Source organism: Vespa velutina, chromosome 9 (genome assembly GCF_912470025.1).
Source record: "Vespa velutina chromosome 9, iVesVel2.1, whole genome shotgun sequence".
Lineage (NCBI taxonomy): Eukaryota > Metazoa > Arthropoda > Insecta > Hymenoptera > Vespidae > Vespa > Vespa velutina.
Genome location: NC_062196.1, coordinates 1,880,026 through 1,900,202, shown reverse-complemented (window position 1 = coordinate 1,900,202; position 20,177 = coordinate 1,880,026). Strand labels below are relative to the sequence as shown.

Genomic DNA, 20,177 nt, shown 5'->3' with positions numbered 1-20,177 from the left:
TTCCTGTAGATTCTATGTACTTATGTTTCATTTTACTGCGATGCGGACATTCGAGATCACAGAAAGAGGATCGAAAGGATGAAGGGTTCAAGAAAAAGACGAAGCAAACCATATTGTTAGATTTTATCAAGATCAAAATCCCTAAGGAACGCTTAATGAAAAGGATATATGAGAGAAATAAAATAATTATAAAGGATAAATTTTACTTGATAAGTTAATTGAGGAAGTATTAAATGAAAAATACTTTAGAAATATTATATATGTATGTACATACGTATAAAATGGCATCGAGATATATAACGAAAATGAAGGAGAAATGAATTCTGTAAAAAGAAGAAATAAATAAATAATAATAAAACTTGAAAACGTCCCGAGAAATTTATCTGACGTTATCAATATAATTTTGTGATATCTCTTCTTCCAATAAATTATAAAAAAAAAAATGAAGTAAAAATTGCATACGTTGGATAACGTATATCCCCGGAGTGCAGTAATCACTCTTGAAATCCTTTGTGTAATCGGAAGAGAGAGAGAGAGAGAGAGAGAAAGAGAAAGAGAGAAAGAGAGAGCGGGAGAGAAAGAGAGAGAGAGAGAGAGAGAAAGAGAGAGAAAAAGAGAGAAAGAGAAACGAATAGAAGGGATGCAGGAAGGATGCAAGGTGGTCGCTCGAATGTCCAGTCGGAGAATCCTCCTAGGATAGAACTCGTTAGTCCTTTCACGACAGACTTATGGCACCCAAGACCGTTCGCGTTCACAAAAGTTACACCGTCCTAGCCAAACTCCGGCAAGGATCTTCACTTCCTTCCGTTCAAATTGCATCAGCAGCGTCTTCGCCGATCAGACTTTCTTTTTCATTGCTCCAGAAATTTTCGAAACGTCTTCCTGTCGAGAAATAAGAAATAAAACCATTTCTCTTCCTCACTATCCAATGAAATCCTTGGAGAGAGATCTCTAACGTCAACAAATTCTGATCATTTTATCTTCCAATGACAGTTCGTCCTTCTTTATAATATAAATTATTATTCCAATTAAAACTAAAATTGAATGATTTTGCAAAATTACAACTTTAGATTCAATCATATTAGATATTACCTAATTAACATTCAAATTGATTTTTCATTTTCTTTTATTATTATTATTTTCTCTTCAAAATTACATCGCATAAAGATCATAATTCAAATCATTTTCGCAGGGCTACGATACCCCTCTTTAAATGAATTTCACGCTTCCATTGACGCTGAACGACGATATTCTCAAGTATGAGTCGAAGACAGCTGCCAAGGACACGTATCCTACACGGTAACAGGAAGAGAATTTTGAGAAGGACGAGGAGAGTTGAGTGTCTGCATGAAAGAGAAGAAAACAAGGAAAGCGGGAAACAGCCTGTCGTACCGAAGATTTGATTTATATGTTAATGGCCAAACCATGGTCATGAGCTCGGTTGCTTGTTTGATATAAACTACCTTGACATAACTTTATCTGGTTGTAACTATCGGACAAATATGGCGTATAAGTATTTATGATGATGAAACAATATTGGATAAAAAAGCTTTAAGTCAAAAGAAATCGATAGATATGAACTGATTAATTACAATGAACAAAATTGTGTTCGATTTACTTGAATAGAAAAACAGAAAAAGAAATAATAACAAACATTATTGAAGTTTTCAAAAAAAACAGTTTCATTTCTGCGAAATATGACAATGTAATTAAAAGATAAGATAACATGAGAGATCTGTACAGGAAATTCAACGAATAAAAATACGATTCAATATCAAAGATTGTAATTATAACTTTTTTCTCACTTTTTACAAAATTTATTTATAACGTTAATCATTATTACTCCGCGTAAAAATTAAAACTATTAAGTGGAAGTTGAACAAATCATTATATGTGAGATAAGATCCAACCTCATTGACTGTTGGCGTTGATCGTATAAAAGCTTCAATGCAAAGATGGATTTGACTCTTGCAAAATGTCGCGGAATTTCCTTATTATTTTCGCAGCTCTCTTTACGGGATGTTTCGGTAAGTATTATAATGAAATTAATTAAATAAAAGAAAATTATTAAATACTATAAAATTAATTAATCCAAAACTTTGTACAAATGATACCTTTTTAATAATTATTAAAAATATATGTATTTTTAATTTTGTAATTAAATCAATGATATTGTAGGATTTTATTTGAAGCATTCGCCGTTTCTGGATAATCGTATCGTAGGTGGACAATCAGTTAGCATTCTGGATCATCCTTATCAAGCGAGTTTATTATTCCAATATGAACACTTGTGTGGTGCTTCTGTAATTAGCCAAAAATGGGTTATAACCGCTGCTCATTGCATGAAGTAATTTCTTTTATATCGCAGATATAAAATTAAATTTCAAGTATATTAATACTATTTTATTAATTTCAGATTCCAACCATCTTTTTATTTAGTATCAGTGGGTAGTAATGCTACGAAAAGGGGTATAAGATATGCGGTCACTAGAATTATATCCCATCCAATGTTCGATCCTACAACTTTAAATTATGACGTCAGTCTTCTTGAAGTATGTATGAAGGACATATAAAAGTTGTATCGTAGATTCAACTTTCACTTTTAAGTAACGAACGAATTACATTTTCCGTGTATTTGATTTTAGGTCGAAGGAACAATATATTTGAGTAACAAAGTAAAACCGATAAAACTTACTTTCGTTGAACCAAAATATGGTTTTATGAATGTCACTGGATGGGGTAGTTTAACGGTATTCAATAAATCTTTGATTTAATCTAAATAATTTGTATAATGGACATATCACAACTTTTTCATTATTGATTTCTTCTATGTAGAGATGAACAATTTGTTAATTACAGGAGTCAGGCGATAATCCAAACTCTTTACAAGGAGTAAGTGTACCCATTATTAGCAGAGTAAACTGTCAAGCAACTTACAACAACATTGCCAATGTAACTGAACATATGATCTGCGCCGGTTTTGAGAATGGTGGTAAAGATTCCTGTCAAGGTGACTCCGGAGGACCACTTACAGCAAATGGTACACTTTACGGAATCGTTTCATGGGGATTTGGATGTGCCCGACCAAATTATCCCGGTGTATATACTAACATTGCATCTTTACGCTTATGGATTTTGAAAATGAGTGGTGTTTAATATGATTTAAATGAAAAAGTATAATTGAATGTATTGACTCCATGCTAAATTGTATATATTACATGTAAAATTCCAAAAACTTCAACAAAAGAAAAATTTAACATGAAAAAATTTTAACATAGATTGTGAAAATATTTATATTAAATTCGATATTACAAGTATACATACATTTGAACGTAAAAAAAATTCGTTATCTTTAATTATTATAATAGTTTAACATAACAATAAAATTGTAATGCCGTTGTTAATTACTAACAAACTGTCAAATACTGTTCATAGTTTTCTACTGTAATAATATAAAACCTCTTTATAATTATACTTTGCCGACGACGACTGTAGGTAGACTATATCTAATCTATTGATCATTACGATATATTATCGCTACATTTCGAGATGATACGATATCTCTTCATACATTCGACTTATTTATAAAGCTATGAAATAGAACTACATAAGGAAAATCAAATTTTATCTGTAGACATTATTTCGATGTTAAAATGTCAAAAAAGTTACAATGGAGATCCGAAAAAACGACAATCTTTCCGATTTACACGAAAAACGTTTTTGACTTAAGAATCGATAATGTCCGAAATAAATTTTATCTATGATGTTATATCCAATTTCATTAAAGAGAATGAGATATTTCTACGTGTGCTATCATCGAGGTGTGATCGATCATCAACAAAATGACTTTAAAGAGCATCCTATTGATTTGTACCATCTTTATTGAAAGTAAGTCTTATTTTTTCTTTTTTTTTTTCCCCAAATAAATTCAGACAATTTCATAAAAATATTTTTAATAAATATGATTGTATATATGACATGTCTATGTATATATAGTTTTCATTCTTGGAGAGGCTAAAAAAGCGTTCATCAAAGACTACCCCTATCACGTAAGTCTATGAAATAATTTTTTATCAGTTTATATTGTGCAGATTATTCTCGATCATCTGAATAAAATAACTGTTATATAATTTGTAATGAAAGAGAAAAAAGAAAGTAAGAGAAAGACAGACAGAGACAAAGATATCTACATCTTATCGTTATTAAACAATTTTGGACTCTTTTCTTAGTTTTAACGATAGTAAGCGTTTAAAGATAAAATTATTCTTATAAGAAAAAAACAAAAACGGGACATTAAATACATTTTATTAAGCATAATAGATAATTAAAAATAAAATTAAATTTGTATCATTTATATTTTTCTTTTATTAATCACCCATAATTAAAAAATATTGTTTCCATTTTTAGGTGTCTGTTCAAAAATCCGGAAAGCATATATGTAGTGGTGCTTTGATATACGAATCCTGGATTTTAACCGCAGCATCCTGTGTATTCAAGTATATATATTTCTCTCCTATATTACATTTTTCGTTAATGAATATTATTATTTATTCGATTTAATGTTCAGAGAAAAATATATCTGGAATTTCTAATTAATTCAATTATTTCAACGAAAAAATATTGTATCCTATCATTCTAAATTAATTTTAGCTCGAAGACATCCGATATCAAGATACGCGTTCGTTCTGAATCTTTAATAAAAAATGGAAATAATTTGGATATAAATAACATCGTTATCCATAATCAATTTGACAAATACATCAATGTCAACGACATAGCATTGATAAGGGTATGTAATATTAATACAAAAATATTAACAGATAATTTTCTTATGTTTTCTTTATAAAAAAGAAAAAAAGTATACTTAAAATAAATCTCTTATTTAGCTGAAAATGCCAGTAATGTTCGGACAAAACTTGCAACCAATTGGTTTGCCAGAAAATGCAGATTATTTCATTAAAGATAATACCACATCTTTCGTTACTGGCTGGCAACGAAAATCGGTAAATAAAATTCATTGGTTATATTTAACTATTTTTTATATTATCTAAACAACAATTATTAATTAATCATTTACATGACAGGCAAAATTTAATTGTCAATTCTTTTCTATCTATTAGTCCTAAAACTTTTGATCTATCTTTAATATCCAAATACTTAATATCATGCATTATGATTGATTCTCAGTTTCAGAGAATATCCATTGAACCTGAATTGTCGGTAATAAGTGTAATGACCGTAAATCAGAAGAGATGCGCGTCCTTTATGCCTAGCTATAAACCACTCTCCGAGAAAATGCTTTGTGCTGGTAACATGACTAAAGGAGTGGAAACGTGTCAGGTGAGAGAATTTATTTAAGAATATAGATGAATAAAAGAGATTAAAAAAAATGAAAATAACCGATGATCGCGAAGCATTCATAAGTAAATGCTTTCAAGATGTTTTCTGACCTCCTCCGGATATCTGAACGATAAACGCATATATGATCATGGCGTATAATACATATGTATAAGCTAAGACGCGTACATAAGTATATACGTATGTATATATATATCTATATATTTTCCGTTACGAAGCACGTTCGGTTGTCAGAGGCAGAGGTTAAGGAACAATGGGAGACCTTACTATGGAAAGCACGCCTTTTGCTTTCTTTCTTTCTCATTTTTTCTTTCTCTTTATCTCCGTCTGATAAGAAAGCCTTTTCAACGCTTTACACCTTATTGTCTGAATAAAATCGAGGTTAATAATTTTTGACTAAATATTCAAAAACCTTAAACAATAATAATATTATTTTATTTTTTATCACATCGAAACGGAAATTATTATAAAATATCTTATCTGATAATAAATGTAACGATAAATTAAATATTGTATCTTTTAGAAATACATATATTTCAAGTACCTACATATATCATAACAAGTAGGTACTATTTCTAAATGGATAGGAAAATCAAAAATAGAAAAGAAATTGTTCGATCAAAAAATGAAGCAACGTCTAGTCTCAGATAAAAGTAATTTCCTTTAGCCGTTATCATTTTACCTCAAATATGTCTCACAAAAATGGATGCATGTATCTCTTCGTCATGATCGATGTAGTATAAAATCAACAACAATTTTGTTCTCTGTGATTGTTACAGTGACGCATTAGATAACTACTGTCATTTGTCAACAACGAACGATTTATACGATTTTTTCCTAACGCACTACCGCGAATTCCCGCTAGAAACTCTCAATTTAATTACTATTTTACAAGTTAACACGAGCAACGGTGATTTTATTGAAATACTTGAAAAAAAAAACTACCGTGGAAAAATGTAATCAAATACAAAGTCACGATGAAATCCGATAAAAGGGGGCACAAAAAATTTATTATCGACCACTTTGCCACGATTTGTTGATCATAAAAAATAAAAATAATAATGATGATAAAACAAATAAAAGAATAAAAAAATAATAAAAAAAAAAAAATCGCACTTCAACGCATAGCTATGATAAAAATGAAAGGCGTCACACGTCTATCCCGGAGACTCGCGCTTTTTATTCCATGAAAATCGGTTTTTATTCGATCGACACGTTTTCAAAGGATTTAAACGAAAGCACGCGCAAGCACCACTCGCATCGTCGTGGAGAGACCTCTTCGAGTCCTCTGTATTCGAAAGCCCCGGCATTTGAAATGGCGCGGTGATAACGTTAATTTCGAAAGTATCTCGGCGATATATCCGTAAATGGACTCTTTGTGCTCGATTCATGCAGGTTGAACCCCTAACGATACTCCAGCGTCCTCTTGAAAAGTACTCTCCGACGAGAAGAGCTTTGGGAATGCTTAAGAGAACCTTCTTGAATACAGAATACGAACTACGGAATCGAAATTGAATATTATTGAAAGAATATAATGGTGCCAGTCTGACGATAAAGTGCCGAAACTTCTTTTCTTAATAAAATCGTCCACCAAATGCCTCAACAGACTCGCATTCATTTTCTTCGCTTCAAATTTTGCGAATACATTCGTGAATCTCTCTCTTCCCCTCTCTCTCTCTCTCTCTCTTTCTCTCTCTCTCTCTATCTATCTATCTATCTATCTATCTATCTATCTATCTATCTATCTATCTATCTGTCTATCTATCTCTCTCTCTTTTCCTCTTTCTCTATATGCGATAAGGAATTCCAACGTCGATTCTACCGAACGTCACGTTTTATTGATCTTTCTATTATTGTTAAACAATAATACCAAGTCAATAACAGAACGTCAGTGTAAACATTGAAATCGATTCGATCTCGTTGCAAGTATTTACACAAGAGTTATGGCCAAAATTGAAGAGCGACGTTCGAGTTATTTGCAAACAATGGACGAGCAAGGAGAATTAATCTGAACACGATCTTGATCATTTACCGAAATCGTCTCACGTATGTTTGTAGGGAGATCTAGGAGCACCTCTCATGGTAGACCAGATGCTGATTGGGATTCTATCCTATGGATTAGGATGTGAGACTATGCTACATCCGGGTGTCTATACCCGTATCAGTAATTACCTCGAGTGGATTGCATCAAATTCGGGTGTCCACTACTAAAATATTGATTTAGAAAATTAGAAAATACATGTAAGTATATATCAGAAATAATCGCTCAGGTGTCAATATACGAGAACAATGTCTACATAAAAAGTTGTAATAATTGGATATTTATATAGTAATAAAAATATACAAAAATATATTTCCTACGTTCCGAAACATTATTGTTAAAAAGTCTCCATTGCATTTCTCATACACCAGCATGTTGAGCTATCCAAGATCTAAAAGCTGCTACTCGCGTATAAACCCCAGGATATGCCGGTTCTGCACATCCATAACCCCAAGATACAAGGCCAATTAGTTTTTCTTGTTGTACTAATGGTCCTCCGCTATCACCCTAAAAGAAATAATTAAAAAGCAATCGCCTCTTTTTCGTTTCTTTCGCAAATAAATTATTATGTAAGCATATCGGTATTAAAATTATTACGATAATATATCAAAAAATGTTATTCGAAAATAATTTACAGAAGTGAATTAAAATTGTATTAAGTAATGTACAAGAAAAAATAAATGATTAATAAACTTGTATACTTATTCGATGGATCGAAATCAATTGTTGTTTACCTGACAAGCATCTCTCCCACCAACATTTAAATAACCAGCGCACAACATTCTTGACGTGATCTCACGACCCGTATACAAGTACGAACAATTTATATTCGAGACGACCGGTACTCTTACTTCGCGTAATTTATCGGACAATACACCATTCTTTCTCAAAACACCCCAACCTGTCACAACGGCCTTAGAACCTGCCGTATACTGATCCGTAGTTTTTGCTAAAGAGATGGGTCTCATATTGTGTCCAAAATGAAGTGACTTCTCTAACTATAATTGTAATTATATTAGAACTAAATCAAATGTTCATATCACAAGATAAAGATCAAAAAAGAATCCTTTTGACGTATCAAATATAATATTCGAAGTATCGATTTGAACCTTTGGAAAGTTATCATAAACCTCGTAGAAATAGATTTTAAACAATGAGTACTCACTCGAATCAATGCGATATCATAATCGGAAGTCTGATGATTGTAATTCTCATGAACAATAATTTCCTTAGCACGGATCATTGTACCTCTCATTTTTAAATCCGATATTCCTGCCTTTATCGAAATGTACCGTACTAATGAGCTGCGAGGAAAGATATAAGTTATAATATAAATTTGTATAAATAATTTATTCATAAAAATAAAATATTCAACGCACCCTTTTACGCAGTGAGCTGCAGTGATGATCCATTCGTTACTAATGATAGCACCACCGCAAATGTGACGAATATTAAATCGAACAGAAACCTACGAATTCAATCATATATTATTGTACTTGATTATGCTAATTTATCAATATACTCATAGCTAAAATAGATTATACGTTAACACAAAACTGTTTTTCAGGGCAATTTAAAAAAAAAAAGATTTAAAAAATCTTCATGCCTTTCGTATAAATTAAGTATAATAATCCAATTGATCTATGTAAATATATTAAATACAATGAATCGACGAAATATAATATATAACGTATGTTCGCGTTTCTAGTTCCGTTTAGAGAAACTACATCGTAACATAGGTACAATATTTGTCTCACTGGTTACGCCCCAAGGATTTCGATTCGACGATCGTCGCTTAACTAGTTAATAATTGTCCAAAACACTCACTTGGTAGGGGTGCTGATGAATGCTGGTCTGTTGGCCACCAACAATGCGACCCTCGTCGTCTAAAATGCCGAATTATCCAGATCAATATTTCGCCAGGAATTGTTGCCGAGCAATTGCCGTCTATTACCAACGACTCGCTCGACTTCCGATCTCGTTTCGACGAACAAAGTAACGAAATTTCTCCATTACGTGATCGTTTCGAAGATGCTAAAGGAATTAAAAGAAAAAGAATGTAAAGTAACGATACGTACAATCCCAATTAAAATCCTGAGAGAGAACCAGCTGTGCGAAGAGAAAAAGAAACGATAGGAAGAGTCGAGTACGCATGATGAAAGACGAGTCGAGACAAAAGCCAGGAAAGAACTATCTGTCGGTCGTTCGACTCAATTCTCTTTTATTTCGATATTTAGGAATCCAGGTTAATAGACGTCTGTATCAATTTTAAATGATGAATCAGTCTTTTCGCAATCTTCGTATCAAAGTATCTATTGACAGTCGATGATCGATTTATACTATAGTTAAAGAAAATGTCGTTTATTTTCGAATCATAACAAGCATGCGCTGTTCTACTTAGAAACATCTAATGACGTCGCGAACGATGATACCAATCTCGTACGTGGAGTGCTCAGGAATTCGATCGTACAAATATTCGAGAAATCCAATAACATAATTATACATATATTTCCATAGACCGCTAAAGTTCCAAGGTATTTAACATCTAGGAACTTCCTTCTCAGTGAGAAATACCATGGGGCTATATAACAAAGAAAGGTAAAGGTAAAATTACAAATCGGCGCACGTGTGCTCGCCTAGATGCGAGGACAGCGTAAAGTCTAACAAAACGCTTCCGTGCTAGTGTTATATCTCATTGTTATCTGGAGAGTGGATATACGGAAGTAGTGCATGCAAGCTGCTGAACTAGTAGGAAACTGGCTAGATATCCAGGTAATATCGATTGCTTACCAACTATAATGCGCATTGTATTAGTATGCCGCGGTCGGTATGATTCTTAACGAGTCAAAGGGCACAAGGTGAGCCAAAGGAAGAACAGAGAAGGTGGTTGAACCTTAGCCTTTCCTTTCGTGTATTACCCTCTGAAGAAGATGACGATCACCGTATCACGTACAATAGCAATGCTCTTTATGTGCCAGCGTTCTAGGACCAAAGGTAAGCATTGCCATTTCGTGATGCCCTTTACGACTTAGCCATCTGTGCGAACTTAGAAAACCGTTTATGCAAGGTCACACCGCGACGAAATTCAGAACACGTTCGCGTCAGCTCGAGAATTAATAATTCCGAATGACGACAATGATAAGCGTTTAAGGTCGAACGGATTTTTCCCTTCGAAAATTTTATTGCTATTTCGTGAGTACTTTTCCTGGCTCGAAATTTCGATGCTAGCGAATCCTTGCTTAAAGGGAGCACACATTGATACGCTATAGTTCTATTATGTAAAAATTGGATTCAAAAAATAAAAGCACGTAGTCGACATCGTTGATATATGTACATACTTGATTTATCCATGTATAATATTTTGAGAAAGGTCATAGAAAGGGTCACACTTCGGATTTAATAATTTTATAAATGTAAAATCTCGATAAACTCATCGATCTTCGATATCTTCGACAAATTTTATTAAATGGTAATATCATTATCTTCGATGCATCATTGAGTATATTCATTAAAAATATGCACAAATTTAATTCCTCTTTTTCTAGATTCAAGATTGAAACATTTTCTTTTACAAAACTGACTTGGAAAACATGAAAGATTATTGGCTATTAAACTATAGTCGAGAAATTCATCATCAACACCGTTGTTAGTTTCGTTCTGGCAAATAACTCGAATAAATCTCAACGACTATTGACAACATAATGTCATTCTCTCGACGAAAGAATGCCAACCGGAAATCCGTTCTTAGGATAATCGACTTTCATTGTTTCCACGAAAGCCATTTAAACTGCCTGCAAACCAGACTCCGATATTTCTTGATACGCTTCGACGATATCGAGGATGTATTTTACGTAATCATCCTCGTACCATCGCATAACGACTACGAATCATTGTTAATTTGAAGTTCATTCGACGAAAGAGTCCACTAATGGTAAGAGGCACATTCAAAACTGCAATTATAGTTTTTATTTTTCTATTTCAATATCGGATAATAAATTTATCAAAAGGAAAATCCAAGAGACTAGAAAATACCATTTTTCAGAATAGTATTTTATCTAATTAGTATTTTGGCATTATCAATTTTGATTCAAGAGAAAAATAAATTTTTTTTTTATATCTTTGTCATAGTTGTTATCCAAGCACGTATGGTAGACGTTTTTGTATATACTCCAGGATAACCCTTGGTTGCACACTTTAAACCCCAGGATATGATACCTATCTGTTCGCCATTATACACGAGAGGCCCGCCGGAATCACTCTATGATCATAATAATGAGAAATTTATTAGAAATATCTTGATTGGAAATTATTATTATATTTAAATAATACGTGAAAACTAAACAACGAGACATTTCAATTAAATTGTTCAATAGAAAGTAAAAGGACAAAGAATATCTTATGATTTGATAACTCTATTTCCTTGATGTACAAACCATCGTGAATGAAATTCAATATGACGTAAGAGATATTCACTGATCGATCTAATTTTAAAATATGCCATATTCCGCTTTATTCTTTTCAAAATAGAAAATAAGATATCACTTGAAGAATTTATCGGATAGATACTTTCATCGTTTCTTGTATCGCTTCGTTATTTAATTACATATATATTCGAAAGCTTTTCAATCAAATAAAATCTGAACAAAATTTAATTCTGAATTTATAAGTATGATATTCGTATCGCTTTGTTATTTAATTATACAAATATTCGGATGCTTTTTTAAACAGAACAATATCTGAATAAACTCTAATTCTGAATAAACTCTAATGCAAATAAAAATGCACGGATTACTGTTATTCTTTTTTCATTTTTGACCTATTTCATCCAAGTATAACAATTTCTTTTTATGCATTTTCTTCTACATAGATATTTAAAGCAACTTTTTCAATCTAAAAACAGTTATCCATTTTGAAAAAAATGTCTGAAAAATTATGTCACTCACTTTAACAATTTACTTTACCTGACAGGCGTCCTTATCACCGGAGAGATAACCGGCACACATCATTCGCTGCGTGATTTGATACGGGCTCTTACGAAAGATTTCGGTGCATTTTTGTTGATCGATGGTAGGTACTGTCAGAGCTTGCAACGTGTTAGATGTATCCGTCGTTCCCTGAAATTTCAAAATATACGTTTCATGAATTAAACAGCCGTTATTTTTATATCCCCTTTTCTGTCGGATAATTTCAATTTCCTCTGGCTTTTGTTCCGAGATTTGCCGAAGAGAAGGAAAATACGATCGAAATTTAAAGCTGGCATCGACGAGAGGAGTAACCCTTTTCTAACGACTCACAGTTTGCCAATCGAAATCCGGCAAACGTTCGACCAGCCAGGAGGAATGTTTGTTGTGACAACCAGACAATGTCGACCGATCGGCAAACTCCCGTTATTTGCACAAATCGCCGGTAATCAGTCTCGACGAGCGTCAACGTCCAAAACTAACTCAACGTGAGAAACGTGTACGCGTTCATCGGAATGATATATCCCCCAAGAGAAAAAAAATCTCACCGTCTTTCCCCATCCCGTGATGATAGCATTGATTCCACCTGGCACGTTTGCGTTCACCGAAGGTAATTTCACTATATTCACTGTCGAACTGAACTTCAGCTCTGATGCTAACTAAGAAAAAAAATACAATTTAAAACATTTTTGTAGAAATGGTATGTTTCTTTGCATCTTGCTAAGAATGACATACAGCATATAAGATAAAATTTAAGAATCTAAGAACTTCGACGAACAGTCAAGACAAAATAAGATAATAAAATAAAAAGAAAATATATTTCGAAAGCTTTCGCTCTCTGCCGCTCACCTTTATCAAGCCAACGTCATAATCGAAAGTATGATCGTCATAAAGATTGTGTGGAATAAGTTGAGCTATATTCTGGATGAGTGTACCATCTTTAGTAAAATAAGTACTTCCAACACGAACGGAAAGTGCTTGGGCTGTTATACTGTAAAAGAAAAAGGAAAAGAAAAAAAAAAAAAGAACAACATATCGAAGTAATTAACAATTTCGAAATTTAAACGATGTGTCTGCGAAAGATTCAAACAAATCGATAGCATTTCGAACATCGAACGCTTATAAATGATATTATTTGCAAAACACAATCAAAAGGAAAATGTGATAACTTGAATAAAATTAATTAAAGAGATAAAATTTGTACGAACCTATCAATGCAATGTGCAGCGGTTAGTATCCATAATTTACTTATTATCGAACCTCCACAGAGAAGTTTATTTTTATAAATGATGGATACCTTAAATGAAATAAACAATCGAAATTAATATTGTTGATATATGAATAAATTAAATATATATATATATATATATATATTAGTACTTGGGTATACTCAAACTATTGTAGTATAATATTCTCGCATAATAACTTGTTAATTAATTGACTTCTATTTAATAAATATGATTAAAATAAATATTCTTTTTACATATATAACAATTCTTACTATTTGAGAAATATTTAAAGCAATCTTGTATTAAAGTAACAAGAAAAAACTAATTATAATTACTTGATATGGATGTGCAGTTATCGTGGTAGTCGTTCCTCCTATAATTCTAGGATGTATATCTGTTGCAGACAGAGAAGCGAAAAAAATGAAGAAAAGAACGTACAACATCTTTTCTATTTAAACTAAAATACGTACACTAATCTAACATCGCTGACAATATTAAATTTACTCGATGCGATTCGAATCGCAATACTGATAACAGACTACACTCTTCGATATCGATAGCACGAATTGATTCATTTGAAGTGTTTTCAAGTAAGATACATCTCGTCCAAAAATATCTTCAAGTGTTCCTTTTGAATATGATACTATACAATATAATATATAATTAATATAAATAAATAGGAAGATACTTCTAAAATAAATTGTTTAATTAAAATAATTTAATAGCAGATTACTTAAATATCGATTAATTTCTAATTGCTAATTGTTCTCGTAACATTAACTATTAGTAACCGCATTTAATTCCACTTTCGATTCGCTAGAATTACCGAAGCAATACCGGAGAGATTAGAAAATTTTGCGAAACGGCTAACGTCACAGTGAATTTGGGAGGAAATCAACGATAAGAGAAGGAAGACAGTGAGACGAAGAACGGTACTGAGTTTAACGGGTTGAGGTGAATTAATGTTGAACGTTAACGGAAGTAGATAATGCTTCCAGCCAAAACGTCTTAATCTTACGATAGGACTCTACCGGATTAGAAGACATCGTATTTAACGAGCTAAACTCTCACTTCCTACATACCGATACACATGCTCTAATGCTTCGATGCGCACATAGTATACGTGTATATATCTTATACCTATGTATTATCCAATGAGAATATATGGAAATGAATTTTACGATAGTCCGCCAAAAGGGAAACGGTTAATGCTTCGTTATATACTCCACCTGACGAATATTTAGTTCATTTGAATGCACTTTTAAAGAAATTTACGATTTTAACATTTCCGTCGTCCGCGTAACTACTTTTTCGATTTTACTTTCAGCGAACAGGAAAGTTATAGTTAATCGTTATCGTACATCGAATTAAATGTGAATCTATCTTTAAATCTATCTTCGTCTATCTTCTTCCATTAGCTAACGTATTCTGTTAAGCGTTACGAAAGAATTTAATAAATGTTCCGTGAAATATTCGTCTGTACGCGCAATTCTTTTTTCTATTTTTTAGTATTTTTTGTTTTTTCTTTTTTTTTTTGTTTTGTTTTTTTTTCTATTAATATCGTACTTTAATTCCAATGGAACGCGAATAATTTATTCCTTTTCGTTTATTTTCATTAAATCTTATTAAAACTCTTTTAATTTAATTCGGTTACATTAAATATCAAACATTATTGCTTAGATGATAATTTATAAAAGAACTATTCCGTTTTTAAGCAAACGGATATAGCATCAGCGTAACGTTAAAGCTGTGTAATAATTTATGTAGTTGAATGAACTATTTCGAAAATGCAGGAACTCGAGTGCAATGTAAATATTATATGGACTAACCCGCATGAAATAAGCCATCTATTATTATTAATGATATGGCGCATAATGAATGTATCATATAGTTGAAATAGAAATTATAATAATTCTACGGCTAAACGAATGTATATTGTCATAAGAATTTAGCGATATTATTAATATTAAAAAAGAAAAAATAAAAAAGAAAAAGATCTTTTCCTTGGTTTATTCGTAAAAATTTAGAGCGAGTATCTTTTTATTATTTTCTTCACAAAGTCATGGATATTCCGATGTTAGGAAAGTATTATGAATTCGTAGCATCGATAAAATTTATCAAAAAGATCAATAAACTTCGCTTACGACTATACGTTGAACATAAAAACCAATATAGATCGACTTTATCATCCGAAATGGCTTTTTAATTGGTGCGCATGCATCAACAACGTCAATATCGATAAGAAATTGCCAGGTCAATGGTGATGGCGTATATTAAAAGTCTAATGATCGAATGGAAAACAGCTTAACCAAATTTACGATATGCTTACGAATTTGTAAAACTCACATTCAGCTTTTTTCCGTTTCGTAAACGTTTCGTATGCAACAAAAAATTTGTTTATTATACGATATCATACAACAGAAGATAATGAGTAAAATTATATATGTATTATGAGGAGAGGGAGGAATAAAGAAATAAAAGAAAATAAAAAACAATTCGAAAAAACTTTGTCACATTTTCGCGAAAAATATTTCATCATTGTATACTCATATGTATACAGTATCTACTTTGTCAGGCAGAGAAAATCCACGGTCTCGTTTCCACAAAAAATCAACAAAAGTCTGCATACGTAATTGCAATTACAACGTGTTTTCTCTTCAGTTTTTATTACGAAATTCGGACTACTCTGAGCTTATGTACATTATCATTCAAGCTTCGCCATATGGTGCATCTATGTACAAGTGCATTTTTACTTTAATTTAGAATTCTTACTAATTACTCGCAAGTAACATCCTAGATAAAGCCTTGCCGTTATAATTAAGTAATTAACATATTATTTTTTTACGTCACTGACGATGCCTTTTCATTCTGTCTGTAGGTAGACGTTCAAAAATGTCACACTAAGAGAAATAGAATATTTTTCATTCGTCTGAAAATAAATTTCAACTGGACCTAATAAAGTAAATTACTCGTTGAATAGAGAGAAAAAATATATAAACAGGTTAGACAAAATATACGCAATCCAGAACAAAATTAGATTTTATATGTATTCCATGAAAATTAACAAAGCAAGATTGTTAATTACAAAACATGAAAATACTTGAATATTTATATTAGAAATTCTACGACTGCAGCCGAATTTAATTCCCTTAAAGACGAAGACTGAAATTTAAACACGACGTTCTGAATTGATGGCGCAACAACGATACAGCTCAAAATTATCTACATAACTGTTTGAGTCATTTTGCGTGCGAATATTTTACAAATTCCCCATCGTGACGATGAGTAAACTGTCCCAGTCATATTATTACAGGAATTAACAATTTTATGATATACGCAAGAATATAATCCTATATATGTATATATGAATTTCAAAAGCTTTATATAGTACGATGAGAGCCATTATTCGTTCAAACAACACTAAAATGATCAAGCTGGTAGTACTAATTTCCTTTCTCGGTTCTTCTTGGACATCTGACATCTTTGATTCAGGTATGCCTAATATTTTCATACATCTATTCAATTAATCATAAAAACAATATAAAACAATTCTTTTCTTAAAAAATTTCACATATAATTCATTCAAAAGTTGTTATAAAATATTAAAATCGTCTAAAAAATAATAATATTCAAAAGCGTTAAATATATAAATATTCCAACAGAATTTAAAGAAACAATCGAACTTATTAAAGATTTATAGATAACGTACGATTGAATAGAAATATTTTGATGAAAAGATAATTGTAAACGATACGCTGATATCGCCGTCTTATTTGAATGTCATACAGACTATTATCGGAAAAGAATAAGCCTGAAGTCAGTGGGACAAAGAATTATCGGAGGAGAGAATGCTGTTATAGAAGAATATCCATTTGCAGTTAGTATACGTCGTACGATCGAACTTTACGGGCCATTTGACATTTAGAAAATTATTCTTTCCCTGCAGGTTTCCCTACAGAACAATGTCACGATTTTTGGTCACGATGTCGAACATTTTTGCGGCGGTAGTATTATCAGTGATACGTGGATAATAACATCGGCTCAGTGTGCTCTCAGGCAAGACCAGTTCGAACTCATTCGATATAGTATACTGGTATAGTTTCTATTGACAAGTTCTCTCCTATAAATTCGAATATTCCTTTTCTTGCAGTATAAACGTTAGAGAATATCACATTAGAGCGGGTAGCACGTATTATTATGAAAACGGTACGACGTACAATGTTGAAAGGATCGTTGTCCATCCTGCCTTCAGTTATCAAAATTATGATTTCGATATTGGACTTGTAAAGGTAACGACATTTTACCATCGGTTAATTAACTATCTTAGCTAATTGACTAAAGTGTCTTATAAAAAATAATCTTATGTTTCAGTTAAAAAGGAAGATAGTGTTTGATAAATTTAAGCAACCAATTAAATTATCTGAAAAAGATCAGGTAATCAAGAATGGTACTGAAATTACTGTCGTCGGTTGGGGAACAACACGGGTAAGAGAGATAACAGATTACGAATATTCTTTAAACGGCTACGTTAAAATATTTTTTACCATTGAATATCTCTTTACAGAATCTTGGTCCATACTCCAAGGACTTGAAAAAAACTAATCTACAAAAAATTAGTAACGAAGAGTGTACATCGAAGTACGGATATCAATTGACTAATCGAATGTTTTGTATTATCGCCAACGATCGTAAACCTTGCATAGGCGACTCCGGTGCTCCGGCTATAATAAATAACACATTAATTGGCAAGCTAACACTTTTTATTCGATTTGAGTAAATCATTGAGTAACCATTAATGAACAATTTAAAAATAATAATCTGAAATATTCTTTAATATAGGTGTAGGATCGTGGAGCGAATCTTGTGGATTTTCATACCCAACTACGTATGAGGATCTATCCTACATGATAGATTGGATTAAAGAAGAAACCGCAATATCTTAATCGAGGACAAATGTTCGATTTCTTTAAAATTTATTTAAATATTGTATGATATTCATACCCGCGATTAATTGTAGTTTTTGAATTACACATATACTTTATTATCTAATAAAAGTAAAAAGAAAAAAAAATGTATATTCCATATTATTTTACTTCCTGAAAATAACGAAACATTATTAAAATAATAATATTTAAAGATTAAGATAAAATAAAATAAAATTTCTATCATACTTATAAATGAAAAGAATGTCAATATGAAATATGAGCAAAGAATATGCTTGCTAAGTAGTAGATACCTAGTCTTATCGAAACAACAATGCTAACTGCTAATAAGTCCGAGGTAATGTAACGATCCCATTAAGTCGGTCATAAGATCCGCAAGCTACACCATCGATACTTAACACAACATCGATCTGTATTCGTCGAGTTCACTCATTGGTTCGTCTTCCACTCTTATTTTCCGCGTCGTGACGCTGCTTCTTCATACTGTTGAGAAAACTACTTTCGGTGGCATGAAAAAAAAAAGAAGAAAACTATCATTGATCGACTAAAAGTGACATCTTAATCTACGAAACGTATTAGACTTGATTCGAAATTTTGAGGTCGATCGATAAATGATATGAAAAAAAAAACATTATTTTTACTTAGAAAATATTATACTAATTTAATGGTTATTAAATAGCATCGCATCGTTTAATTGAAAAAAATTGTACACAATATTAAACTAGAAAATTATACAAATCTTTTTGTAATATTATTATCTTTTAACAAAGTCTATCATTCGTTACAAGTAAAAATAATTTAAAAGTATTCAGTAAAGTGTTTCAATTATAGTACTTCGATATTATTGATAGAATTAATTCTTTATGACTAAATCTTAATAATCTATCGATTGCTAAGCGATTATTTCTCAATCTTCAAAGGAAAAGTAATTCCTTTTGTTTTAAATCGTTTCTCCGGATTCAAAATGATTTAGGTGTTCTCATTATCTCTTATCGCTTATCGCTTAAACCGAAGCATCGTTAATAACATGACAAGATATTACGTCATTAACCACAGCGATTATTATTAATGTGATTATGCGGTGTCTCGCATTTCCTCGCTAATTTCACTTCTACGATGGTCATCCATTTTACTCGTTTATTAGTAATAATACGCCCAAGCTAATAAAGCATGTTCCACGATTATTAAATAATAAAGTACTGTTGAAACGTTCAAAAACCTATCAAATTTCTCAGTGAAGAGATATATGATTTAAAAAGTATTAACTTTCCTAAAACGAAAAATAAAAAATATTTAAGATACATTATTTAAGATAGTTTGTAAAAAATACAATATTACGTTATGTAGAAGTTTTACTTAAAAACTAAATAGCTGTTAGACAATCTAAAAGGAAAGTTTAATCATTTGTTAGTCATAGGCACTCTATGAAGGAAAATTGTTTTTATTAGGATATTATTACGATCGTTCTGAAAGCTCTTCTCTTTATAATTTCCATACACTAATCCTCATCCTCTTCATTAATATGCACGATCGTTAACGACGTAATCGAACGAGCAACGATTATTATTAACAACGAAATAGGAAATATGTATATATAGAAAGATAAAAGAGGACAGAATGAAGATATAAAACAATATAGTTATAA

The 20,177-nt window shown here is 31.6% G+C and overlaps 5 protein-coding genes across 8 annotated transcripts in view; 2 read left to right on the top strand and 3 right to left on the bottom strand.

Moving 5' to 3' along the window:
- The first annotated feature begins 1,896 nt into the window (after positions 1 to 1,896).
- On the top strand, positions 1,897 to 7,711 carry LOC124951692 (serine protease 53-like). The gene is given in 12 exon segments (XM_047500471.1): positions 1,897 to 2,027; positions 2,179 to 2,347; positions 2,417 to 2,552; positions 2,646 to 2,750; positions 2,860 to 3,174; positions 3,855 to 3,888; positions 3,997 to 4,049; positions 4,408 to 4,496; positions 4,651 to 4,789; positions 4,887 to 5,003; positions 5,188 to 5,340; positions 7,417 to 7,711. Coding segments are annotated over 12 exon segments (1,515 nt in total). The 5' UTR covers positions 1,897 to 1,975; the 3' UTR covers positions 7,570 to 7,711.
- On the bottom strand, positions 4,289 to 11,206 carry LOC124951474 (trypsin-2-like). Its single transcript, XM_047499919.1, has 6 exons — positions 9,478 to 11,206; positions 9,227 to 9,285; positions 8,779 to 8,867; positions 8,565 to 8,703; positions 8,134 to 8,397; positions 4,289 to 7,906 (listed from the first exon to the last, which is right to left on the bottom strand). Exons 1-6 carry the CDS (start codon positions 9,551 to 9,553, stop codon positions 7,760 to 7,762), a joined length of 774 nt encoding a protein of 257 aa, XP_047355875.1. The 5' UTR covers positions 9,554 to 11,206; the 3' UTR covers positions 4,289 to 7,759.
- LOC124951473 (trypsin-1-like) lies at positions 9,847 to 18,668 on the top strand. Of its 4 annotated transcripts, XM_047499915.1 has the most exons (10): positions 9,847 to 10,393; positions 10,945 to 11,330; positions 16,468 to 16,590; positions 16,707 to 17,081; positions 17,378 to 17,466; positions 17,536 to 17,645; positions 17,740 to 17,878; positions 17,961 to 18,074; positions 18,154 to 18,334; positions 18,429 to 18,668. In XM_047499915.1, the coding sequence occupies exons 4-10, from the start codon at positions 16,982 to 16,984 to the stop codon at positions 18,530 to 18,532; spliced, it is 837 nt and encodes a 278-aa protein (XP_047355871.1). In that variant the 5' UTR covers positions 9,847 to 10,393; positions 10,945 to 11,330; positions 16,468 to 16,590; positions 16,707 to 16,981; the 3' UTR covers positions 18,533 to 18,668. The 4 variants fall into 4 exon arrangements, with proteins under 4 accessions (XP_047355871.1, XP_047355873.1, XP_047355872.1 ...); XM_047499917.1 differs by having other exon boundaries at positions 9,847 to 10,171; positions 16,468 to 17,081; XM_047499916.1 differs by lacking the exon at positions 16,468 to 16,590 and having other exon boundaries at positions 16,903 to 17,081.
- On the bottom strand, positions 11,343 to 14,096 carry LOC124951475 (trypsin-7-like). The gene is made up of 6 exons (XM_047499920.1): positions 13,925 to 14,096; positions 13,569 to 13,657; positions 13,210 to 13,351; positions 12,909 to 13,019; positions 12,361 to 12,513; positions 11,343 to 11,657 (listed from the first exon to the last, which is right to left on the bottom strand). Exons 1-6 carry the CDS (start codon positions 14,030 to 14,032, stop codon positions 11,511 to 11,513), a joined length of 750 nt encoding a protein of 249 aa, XP_047355876.1. The 5' UTR covers positions 14,033 to 14,096; the 3' UTR covers positions 11,343 to 11,510.
- Positions 18,669 to 18,927: 259 nt separating the features above from the next.
- LOC124951470 (beta-1,4-glucuronyltransferase 1) overlaps positions 18,928 to 20,177 on the bottom strand; it is a 39,672-nt gene continuing 38,422 nt past the window's right edge. Inside the window, exon 4 of the mRNA XM_047499911.1 lies at positions 18,928 to 19,027. Coding sequence (XP_047355867.1) covers positions 18,983 to 19,027 — 45 coding nt within the window. The 3' untranslated portion in view covers positions 18,928 to 18,982. The remainder of the gene's footprint in view (positions 19,028 to 20,177) is intronic.